Raw genomic sequence first — 11096 nt, 5'->3', positions numbered from 1 at the left:
TGTTGTGCACTGGCTATCCTATCCGTGCGACTGATGTGTACGTACAAAGGGTTGTAAGAATTGTTGCTAAAAGTAAAGTAGTAAAAAGTAACAAACACAATATTTGCAAAGGAGTGCACAGAGAAGCAAGCAGGTAATGCGGGGAAAGGAAATATTACGGGTGGAAGGAATTGAATAAATATTTCGTCAAATGAAAACCCTCAAACTTTGCTATCCACCAAATTGCTGTGTGACAAAGTTAAGGGCACGCTTTCCCAGCACCACGCTTGGAACGAAACAAACTTGTTATTGTTTACTAAAATTTACTACATTCTCTATCGTTTAGTCGGAAAAAAACGAACGGTAGTTTAAAAACAAATTAAAAACAACACAAAATTGCCCTCTTCCCGATTCCACTGCATGTGATTGCGCAATGCAAAAACAAAAACCTATAAGTATCTATTACTTCTGTGATGAAACCGAGGCCGTATCGGACGTTTCTATCATTTTGCTGATACATTGCATTCGACCTTGCTTAATTCCTCTCGCTTTACAATACATTTCTTATTCCGGATAGTGGGAACACAGCGCCTTCTAGTGATGTATGGGAGGGTTTGCTTGAATTTCATGTAAAGTGGTAATACAATCGTAAACGAGTTTTCTAAGATTTACAACACGGAGTTGCTGTCGTTTGCCGTGCCTTTTCGCTACGCTTTTCCGTGTGTAAGGCAACATTTAGTTCTAGTTGCATCGATTATCGTGCAAACTGTGTCCAGATTTAGTGCCGTTAGGGTTTCGATACGAATTGCACACGGATTTAGATGCGCGTCATCATACTCTTCACCTGCAGCAGGCTCTTGACGCTGTCATTGTACTTCACTAGCACCACCTTTGACGCGTGTATGTTGAGCTTTTCGCCGGCGCAGAGCAGCTGCAGGCAATGGGCCCGCGTTAGGAACTCTTCGAACTTCATCTCCCGTATCAGATCGCGCTGGTTGATGACGGAGTTATTCGGACAGATCTACGAATGTAAAAAAAATGGTGAGTTAATTATAGATTGCTTGATCCAGCGCTACTAAAGTACTCCCACCTGTCTTAGTACGGCTTCCTTCGATTTGAATTTGAGCAATGGACAGAGGTCACTCAGCAACACCCAGCGTTCGTTGTGTTCGTCCTTCAACGCGTACAATGGTGGTAGCGGACGGTCCGACTCTTCGTACTCGAACACCATCCCGTCGGAACCATCCATGCCGTCATTCTCGTTGTCGTCGTCGTGCAGCTGCGCGTCTTCCAACCCATCAGCGGGTTTGCACTTTTCTTCACCGGACCGGGCAGCAACACCATTCGGCAGTTTCGTTCGGTTTTCCCCCTTCAAGAAGCCGTTCACCAGCGTGTTGGCATCTTTCTGTGGGTCACGCTTCATCACTTTTCCATTGCGCAGCCCAACACTGCCCCCGACTGCTACCGGGCTTTCAGGGACACTACTGCCACCACCGTCAATGGTCGCATCTGCAGGGATTCCATTTTCCAACGGTGGCTTCGAGTTTACTTCTTCGAAGGTCATGATATTCGAATTCGAATCACAACGTCGTTCACCAGAGGAACAGCTCGTCGTACCACTGGCACTCGTCCCGGTGCTAGTACTTCCTGCACTGGTATTGAGCGACGAAATCCCGCTGTCTTCCCCATCGAAATCAGGAATGTGCGAAAACACGTTGTATCCGCTTTCTTCTGCGTCTGAATAACGAAAGTGGTACAGTTACGAAAGTCATCTAGTATGCTGTTTTTCTTGAATTTTTATGTAAGTTGCCAACTTACCATGCATCTTCCATGGTCCATCAAATTTCCACGCCGTCTTAGTCGGACCCATGCTCTGCACATCGTTCAGATGGTCCTGCAGAAACCGTATCATACTATCGCTTTCAGCCAGCTGTTCCGGCGTTGACCCATTGTAGGTGGTCAGCATTGGATCGGCACCGAACGATAGCAGCAGGCGCACGATTTCGATGAACGAATTCTCCACCGCCTCGTGCAACGGACGCATACCGGACGGGGCCGGTTCCGAGTGGCTCGCGCCATACTGTAGCAGATAGTTCGCAATGTCCAGATGTCCCTTGGCGCACGCTTCGTGGAGCGGTGTGTAACCCGCGTTGTCCTTCAGGTCCGGGTCCATATCGAGCCGTTCCAGGCAATAAACGATGACGTCCTGAAAGCGAGCCAAACCGATCGGTTGTGAAACTTCATTCGAACGAGTTAGTACGTGTGGTTAGCAGCTTACCGTGTAGCCAAGTCGGGCCGCTTTATGCATCACACTTTCCCCGACGCCCTTGTTCAGTACCCAGCTGCGTATTTCCTTGTTGATGTGCGTCTCGTCTTTCACCTCCAGCCTTTCGAAGGCCGACATTGGTTTCTTTCGCGACTCCCCGTGAATGCCACCGTATATGCCGTTAATGTTCGAGGACGACGCCCCAAACCCCCCTCGATGGTGGTTGCTTCCATTGGCTTGGTTGTTGTGGTGTTGTTGGGACGGTTTCTTCTTCTTCCGGATGTAGTCAAACCCCGAGCTGCCCTTTCGTCGGGAAGTGCGGTGTCCACGGCCACGGCGTTTCTTCTCCGGCATGGCGTTCCCCACCACACCGGTCGATGTCGATGCGACCACCGTCGCTCCCGGTGGTCCCGGAGTCGATGCCACGGCGAGCCCTTTGAACGACAGCGGAGTTCCACCGAGCAGATCTCGCTCCGATGCGACCGATGGCGTGTCTCGCTCGGAGTCCTTCATGAGCACACTGCTGTCCTGTGTTTCGTCGTCCCCTTCCACCCTCATCCGCTCGTCGTCTTCATCGTCCTCAGCCCCGTCCTCTTCTTCCTGCTCCTCGTCGAGTTCCTGCTTGACCGATACGGCCACCCCTCCGCTGCTACCATCCAGCTCACCCACAATCCGGTCCACATTTCGCATCAGCTCGTTGTACTTCTCGTCGTACGTGACATTATGGATACCCTCCTCGAACAGCCCACCACAACCGAGCGGTGGGGCCGACTGTGGCCGTTCCTCATCCGCACCGAAAACCTCTCGGATCATCTCCTTACTTTGCATCGCTTTCTGTTCGGTGCGGGTGCGCGACTTCAGGATGGCCGTGTCAAAGAGGGACTTTTTCTTCTTGCAGTTCTTGGCGAAGAGCGACTCCGACTCGGCACCGGGCGTTGGAAGAAGTTCGTACTCCTGCTTTGGCTTCACGGTGATCTCGTTGTTGTTGTTGTTGTTATTGTTGTTCACGTTAGCTTTGGCGCTCGCTCCCTTCGCTTTTTGCTTGCCCGTGCCCGCAGCAGCAGTAGTGCCGCCCGTTCCCGCTTTGCCCTGCTGAAGCAACGCAGCGGCAAGACATCGCCGATGGAGCAGTTCGATGATGGAGCTGAACTTTTCATTGCCATCGAGTTTCTTCTTGCGTTGCTCCTGGAGCGACTCCGGGCGCTCTTCTTTAACTTTCACCGCCTGGCCACACGCTTGAGCGGTCGGTGGTTGCTGCTGCTTCGCCGCCGCTTTCGTTTTAATACGCTTCGGAGCGGGTGGCGTGGATACGTTCGGTGGTCCTCCTGCTTCCTCCTTCTGGTTGAGCTTCTTCACGATCTCCGAGAACGTTTCCGAACCGTCGCTGTGATGCGGGGAGTCCAGATCGGGCAGGGACGTAGAGATACGGTGCATATACAACCCACCACCGATGGTAATGAGCTCCGGGGGCACCTTCAGTGATCGCTTGTACTCGTACAGTTCCTTTTCCCAGCCGGGATAGAAATGATCGGCCGGTCCGGTGGAGGCGCCACCGTCTTTCACGGAACCTTTACGCGACCCTCCCCGACCACCACCTCCGCCCGACGAACTGGAGCCCGCCGAGGCGGCACCGGAAGCAGTCGGTTGTTTCTTTTTGGCGGACGGTTCTTCCCGTCCGCTTTTCGTCGCCGTACTTTCCCGCCGGGAACGGGATCCCTTACCTACGGAGGCGCTCCCTTTCGAGGGCACTTTTCCTCCCGCTTGTTCGGAGCCGTTTTTTGACCGGCGTTTTCGCAAACGTTCGTTAAGATCGGTAGCTCCCGGTGCCGCCGCCGTCCCTTCGTCGTCGCTAGAGCTGCCCTGATCCGATTCCACCGAGGAACTGGGCCCGTTTTTTGACGCCTGACGTGTGCGCTTCCGTGGAACACCGGTCACCTTTTCCGCCGACACTGCTGCCGGTGTCGTCGTCGTCGCCGCCGATCGATCCGAGTCCGATTCGGCCGGCTTTGAGCGCTTCCCCGCCGACGACGCCGGGGTTTCGCGGGAGTTTTTTGTCTGCTTCTGCTTGGTCGGGGTACGTTCGTTCTCGATCCGTGCCCTCCGGTGGTTGACCGTGGCGGAAAGGTTTTCCACGATCTTGTCGTTGCGCAGGACCTTCGAGTTGGAGCGACGCCGTTCCGCTTCCCGCTTGCTCTTCGAGCGGGTCATCGTTTCCCGGTCTTCCGCCTCCGACGACGACGAGGAAGACGACGACGACGAAGATGCAGACGATGACGAGGACGAGGAGGAGGAGGAACCACCGGATGAATTGACCCCTTGCCCTTGCACCACCGGTGTCTTGGAGCGGGAAGTGGTGCGCGGTTTGGCGGGGGGCTTTTTGCTCGACGAACCATTGCCGTTGGCCGGTTCCTCCGACTTCCGGGGCGTACCGTTGTCATGGTTGTCAGTTGATTTCTTTTTCGCTTTTCCTTCGCCGGTGGTAGAATTGTCCACCTTTACCTGCTGGCCGCCACTCTTGGAGCCACCACCGGACGTTCCCCCGTTTCCCGCACTACCACCACTACCACTCCCACCGCCCTTTTTAGTCGAATCTGCCCGATGGCTGGACGCGTTCCTTTCGCCCTTGACCGGCGGGGTACGCAACGCTTTCGATGTCTTATCGTCCTCCGAGCTGAGATCGCTGTTTTCATTCGGATCCTGCTTCAGAGTGCTCGTCTGACAACGTGTCATCGTGGCCTGTTGTTGCTGCTGTTGTTGCTGCTGCTGAGCCCTCTTCGCTCCACCAAGCGAACCCTTCGGACGGCCCCGCTTACGACGGACCACTTCGGGGGGCTCTACTTCGGGCTGCTCGCTCTCCGATGACGAGGCCGACGACGAGCGACGTTCGAGGCGCTTCCTTTTCGCCGCATTACTACTGTTGGCCAGGGAAGAGTGCAACAAGGGACGCTTCCCACCACCCGCCTTAATCGTTTCGTCCTCGTCGGCCGTCACGTCACCGTCCCCATCGGAGGATTTCAGCACCGACGACGAAACGATGCTCGACCGGTGGCGCAGCTTACGGACGCGTGCCTTTGCTCGTTGCGCCGCCGCCGACGCTAACCGGGCCGTGTCACTGTCCGTGCTGCTCGACCGACCCAGCTTAGCCTCGTGCTTCTGCTCCAGCTCGAGCCGTTGCTTTTCGCGCATATTACGCGCCAGTTTGTCCGTCAGTTTCTCCACGGTCGAGAGCAGCATGTTCCGGGTGTGACTATCGACGACCATATGCTGAGGCTGCTGCCGGGGGTCCGGTTCGTCCTCGTCCCGGTGCTGTTGCTGCTGTTGCTGGGACTGCTGACGGAGCAGCAACAGTGGTTTATCTTCATCGCTCGAACTAACACTCCCGCTACGATCGAGCCGATGTTGCTTCGGCGGTGATCGGGCGGAATTGAGCACATCCTTCGGTACGGCGGACAGATCCGCACTGGAACCGTCACCAACGGTCGCCGCCATCAGCTCACCGCCGTCCTGCCCGAGCCCGTGCCAACCACGTCCACCCACCGGCGTCGTCGTTGACGATCGTTTCCGTCGTCCGCGCTTCTTTCCCGTCTGCAGCTGCTCCACGAACTCATTGCAAGCGCTTCCCCAGTCCACTATATCCAGCAACGGTGTCGCTGCTCCTGCACCGTCACCGAGCGGCGCATCGGTTCCATCCATTTCCGTCTTACCACCACCACTAACGCCTCCTTCGTGATCCTTTGGTGCGTCTCCCTCCCGCTTCGAGGGATCCGGAACGCTCGGTGGCAAAGGCAACGGTGTGTAACCCTTCAGTTCACCCTTGGTGCGAAACCGGGCCGATGACGAGGGAGCGTCCGGTGTGACGGGGGTTGTGGGCGGGTTGGAATGTACCGGAGGTTCCTCCACCGGATCGCCGGATGGGAGCTTGCGGAGCTGACTGATGCGTTGCTTCTCCTTGAACTCCTTCAGTTCCAGGCTGGTGCGTAACTTCGAAATCACCGCCTGGTCCGCGCCACGATGATGTTGTGGATGTTGTTGCGACGACGGTACCGGTACTGGTACTTGTGGTGGTGGTGGTGGTACTCCTCCTCCGTAGGGTGAACTATGCGGCGGAGGAACGTATGGAGAACGTGCCACTTCGATTCCGCCACTCTTCCCATGTGAAGAAGGCAAACTCTGCTGTTGAAGATGATGAGGAGGAGGAGGGTGTTGTTGTTGCTGATGTTGATGCTGGTACTCTTTCCCACCAGGAACACCCGCCGAACCGGTGTAGTGTATGTGCGATTGCATGTGCTGGACGCTGGTGGACTCCGGCGAGGACTTGGGTGGCTCACTGTACCGAAACATTGGCTGTCCACTTGGATCCTTATGCTGGGGGTAAGCTCCGAGATGTTGCGGATGCTCCGAATGGTGGTACTGCGGATGATACGCATGGCCATACGGTAGGGAACTACCGCCACGCAGGTGCGGTTGATGATAAACCGGGGCCACGGGATCCTCCCGTGGTTTCGATGGTCCCACCGGTTGTTGGTGTGGATAGTAACGCATGTCCGGAGGGTACTGCTGCTGCTGCTGATGTTGTTGGTGGTGATGCTGTTGCTGTTGTTGGTGGTGATAGTTGGTCGTTATGACGGAAGGATGGACAGCAGTCTCCGTACGCTTACTACCGCCTCCAAGCTGCGGTAGGTTTTCCCCCGTTCCATAAGGTTTAGCTGGGCCAGCATGGTAAAGTCCGTCCTTTGGTGCATTTTGAGGATGGTATCCAGGTGTCGCCGCTTCATGCCCCGGCTGCTCACGTTCCTCGTACTTGCCCACCTTGGCCGGCGATGGAACATTCGGTGAACCGCCGGATGCGGCCTTCGATTGGGCAGCTTCGGCCGCGGCCGCCGCAGCGGCAGCAGCTGCCGCACGCTTTTTCGGTACCAAACTCTGCGGCAAACGCGTGGGAAACCGTCCGGATTGAAGGTCGGCGATGACGTCCGACGAGGGGGACGTTTTCTTCTTGAGCATGTTCTCGACAAACTTGCGATCTTCACTCCTGGCGTCGTCCGGGCGGCTTGGAGGTGGTGGTGCTACTGCTCCCTGGTGCTGGTTGGCGGAAGCAGATGGCGGTGGTGGTGGTAGAGCTGGCGCACGGCTTCCCGAAGGAAGTGCCTGGCCAGTGATGATGCTTCCACCGAGCGGTTTCCCACCTCGCATATAATCCATCGTTGGCTGATGTGGCGCATTCGACATGCCAGGGTGCGTTGGGCCTGGTGCTGCTGCTGCAGGGGGATAGTAAACACTCTTGCTACTAGCCGAACCACTGCCCGATGCTGGACCGGGCTGTCCTGACCCGGGTTGTTGTTTTGGGCTGGAGTATGGATCTGCCTGGGATTTGGATGAGTTCCCCGGTGGAGCAGCGGGATCATATCCTGCCGGGGCTCCATGCGGGGGTAGTGGGTAGTGGGGAGAGTAGTGCAACACCGGGGTTACCAGCGGTCCTCCGACGGCCCGATACTTTGCCGACATATACGCATCCGTCGTCTTATCATACCCCGGCGGTATGGCGGGGCTGATTACGGAAACGTGGCGGGGAGGAGGTGGGCCAGGTAGCGGATCCGAAGGTCTTCCACCTGAGGCCACCGGAGGTGGTCCACCACCCGGTGTCGACCCCCGACCGGAACTGTGTGGACTCGGTGGAATATGTTTGTTGAAGTTCGGATTGAAGTCCACCTTCGGAACGACCTCTCCTCCTCGCGGGCGGGTGGCCAACAGGGCGGCACTACCACCACTGCTGCTGGTGCTGCTACTACTGCTGCTACTACTGCTACTGATGCTGCTATTGCTCGCACTCACATTCCCATAGTCATCGCACCCGGTCGAGTCAGCCTTCGTTTTGACGGTTTTCACCGAAAGATCCAACGGAGATTCACGCTTCGCCGGAGCAATGATCACCGCCGTTACAGTGCCGACACCATCGGCGGTCACACCACGTTCATCACCACCACCACCGGTGGCTCCTCCAGCCACTCCTCTTACCACTCCCTGCGATGACGCCATCGAGGAAGACGCTCCAACTCCTCCCGTTGGTCGGGCGGAGTTCGAAAGAGTGTGTTGCTGTCCGGATCCGGCCACTTTGGAAGCCGGCGGAGCTGTCGCAATGACACGCACGGGAATGTTTTTACTACCGACCGGTGGATGGATAACGGCCGACTCCGACGTCGCCGCCGCCACCATCGGGGGATGATGCGGGTACGAGTACGATGATGAGGGAGCGCTGGAAGGGACTGACACTCCTCCGTTGGCACTCGCCGGCACTGGGCCAGCTTGTGGCTGAGGTGGTGGTGGTTGTAACGGTTGCTGGTGTTGGGGCTGCCTTCCCGGTGGATAAGGAAGTGACTTCCCGTGATGTGGAGTTCCCTGCGAGCTTTGGGAGGAAGACGATCCTCCGTAGGATGGATGTGATGCAGGCTGGTAGTGGCGATCGTAGGAGGCCGCATTTATCACAGAATGTTGCGGTGGATTGCTGGCCGACGGTGGTATCGCTACCCCGGTGGCGTACGGTGTCGGCATCGGGTAGGTGGACGACGACGAAGGCTGATTGGCGTGATACGGAATGCCGGCGGTTTGTTGTTGTTGAACAGCGCCACCTCGGGGATCATGCGAACCGTTTGCCGCAGGATCTCTCGGTGGTCCCGAATGCATGTAAACTGACGCCGGGCCAGGAGTCAGGTGGTACAGGGACTCATTGGAGCGATGGTGAAGCGGTTGCTGTGACGGTGCACCTTGCTGACCCAATGGCGAGGGATCGCGCGACGGTGGACCGCTGTACTTCCGATGATGTGGCGAGGGCACCGGCGAAGGGGTTGATGTCGGTGACGGGGTGGCCTGCGAGTGATGATAGTAAGCACCGTATGGATCATACGCTCCATATACCGGTTTCGAAGGTCCACCACCCGCGGCGGCACTGCTCGAAGCGGAAGATACCCCACCGGGACTTCCACCAGTCCGGGGAGCATTGCGTGAGGGTTGCCTTCCCGGCGTTGTGGCCGCTTCGGCAGCCTGTTTCTCCTTCTCCTGATGCGCCTGGTACACTTCGGCGAACTTCTGCTCCATATTGTAGTCCAATCCGGCCTTGTATATGCCGGGCGTTTGCCCCTTGGTGTACGGATCCCGCTCGGCTTCCGATCGGCCGTACGGTTGCTGCGCCGGCGGTGGGTACTTGCCCGCCGCCGCCATCGGTTGCGTTGGTGAGGCGGCCGAACCGTACGCCGAACCGGACACCGGGCTAGGTGAGTTCTTGTACTGACCACCGTGTTGCTGAGGGTGATGGTGTTGCGGGTGAGTGTAATAGTGGTGAGTTGGGCTTGGAATCGAACCACCCGGTGGAAGGGGAGCCGGTGATGACACGGGACTGGTTCCATTGTCATGCGGACTACTGCGTGCGACAACACCGCCACCTCGCTGCTGTGAAGGAGTAGGATGAGGAGGAGGAGGAGTTGGTCCAGCACCTGGCCAATTCGGTGGTGGAGGATGCATTAAACCGGACCCGGCGGCCTGTGGATGAACCGGTCCACGCTGATGGTGCATCATCGGATGATAGTAGGCGTCATAAGGCGATCGACGATCATTCGCGGGAGGATGAGGAGGTGGAGGACCTTGGGAAGTAGGAGTTCCCTGCAGTGGTCCCGACGTCGGTCTACCACTTCCACCACCACCACCTCCCACCGATGGCCTCTTGTGTTGCCTATAGTCCCGGTAGAGAATCTCCTGCGAGTTCTGCAACATCTGTGCTTCGCGTCGTTCGGCCGACGGTGACCTGGCTGCGGCAGGATGTGTCGGTTGCTGCTGAGGTCGCCCAGCGATGTGGTTCGGGTAGGACGGTTGCTTCACCGTGATAATGGTACCTTCCTGTAGCAGTTGCTGCTCCTTGTTGTGATCCAATCGAAACTCGGGATCCTTCACCTTCGGCAAACCGGGATGGTGATAGTGTGGCTGCGGTGGCGCCACCGTTTGTTTGCTGGAGCTCCCACCACCGACCGGAACCGGGACGGTGCCGGTGGGTAGCGCGGCCTGTTCGGGGTAGTACGTACGCACGTTGTTCACGATGATACGCTCCGTCGATGGAGGAAGCGGATGTGAAGGTTTGCCACCGTACGGGGGGTAGGGTTGGGCACCATAACTTCCCGGGTGTGGCGAGGCGGACGACGACGACGGTGCCGGAGAGGGATCCCGAGGGGCCGGCGAAGAAGAGGACGATGAAGATGATGGTCCACCGGTCACACTTCCGTTCGAAGAAACCGGTGGCCGATTGCTTCCCTGAGGTTGCGTGAAGTGTGTGCTGCTGAATTCCGGTGGGTTCCAAGTCTTGGGCACACCGCCCGATGGTGGCGGTTGTGGTCTTGCAGACTTTTTGTGTATCACATGCGCCTGTGGTTCCAAATCCATTGCGTTATCCAACGGTTGACCCCGATGGTGGTGGTGATGGTACGAACTTTCCGCGACAGGCTCGTACGGCGAGGCTTTCGGTACACTTCCCGAATGGGTCGTGGTGTCAACTACAACACTTCTCTTCAGTCCCTCACTGTGCGGCTCCGCCCCATTGGAGGGAGGTGGATTCTTCAACTGTAAGTCGGCAATATAGTTCCGCTCCTTGATGAGCTTACTGAACGTATCCGGCGAAACGTACGGAGAACCAGCAGGCGGCGGAGGCAGTGACTGCTGCCCCGGAGATCCCGGATATCCAGCTCCAGACCCAGGATGTCCGAAGGCAAAACCTTTCGAAAAGTCCGGGTTGGATATTTTCAGCTCACTTGTTGTACGCACACCCGCATTACTTGGGGAGTTGGTGGTCACCGTTGTCGAGGCCGCCGCT

At 57.2% G+C, this 11096-nt stretch overlaps 1 protein-coding gene across 1 annotated transcript in view; it reads right to left on the bottom strand.

Annotated features, from left to right (window-relative positions):
- Positions 1–332: 332 nt before the first annotated feature.
- The window catches only part of LOC131265358 (uncharacterized), a 56075-nt gene continuing 45311 nt past the window's right edge, over positions 333–11096 (bottom strand). Inside the window, exons 5-9 of the mRNA XM_058267616.1 lie at positions 5504–11094; positions 2258–5458; positions 1798–2185; positions 1070–1716; positions 333–1000 (exon numbers count right to left, since the gene is read on the bottom strand). Of these exons, the coding sequence (XP_058123599.1) occupies positions 797–1000; positions 1070–1716; positions 1798–2185; positions 2258–5458; positions 5504–11094 (10031 nt within the window). The 3' untranslated portion in view covers positions 333–796. The remainder of the gene's footprint in view (positions 1001–1069; positions 1717–1797; positions 2186–2257; positions 5459–5503; positions 11095–11096) is intronic.

Source organism: Anopheles coustani, chromosome 2, assembly GCF_943734705.1.
Source record: "Anopheles coustani chromosome 2, idAnoCousDA_361_x.2, whole genome shotgun sequence".
Lineage (NCBI taxonomy): Eukaryota > Metazoa > Arthropoda > Insecta > Diptera > Culicidae > Anopheles > Anopheles coustani.
The sequence above is the reverse complement of the archived record's forward strand: the minus strand, read 5'-3'. Positions and strand labels throughout refer to the sequence as shown.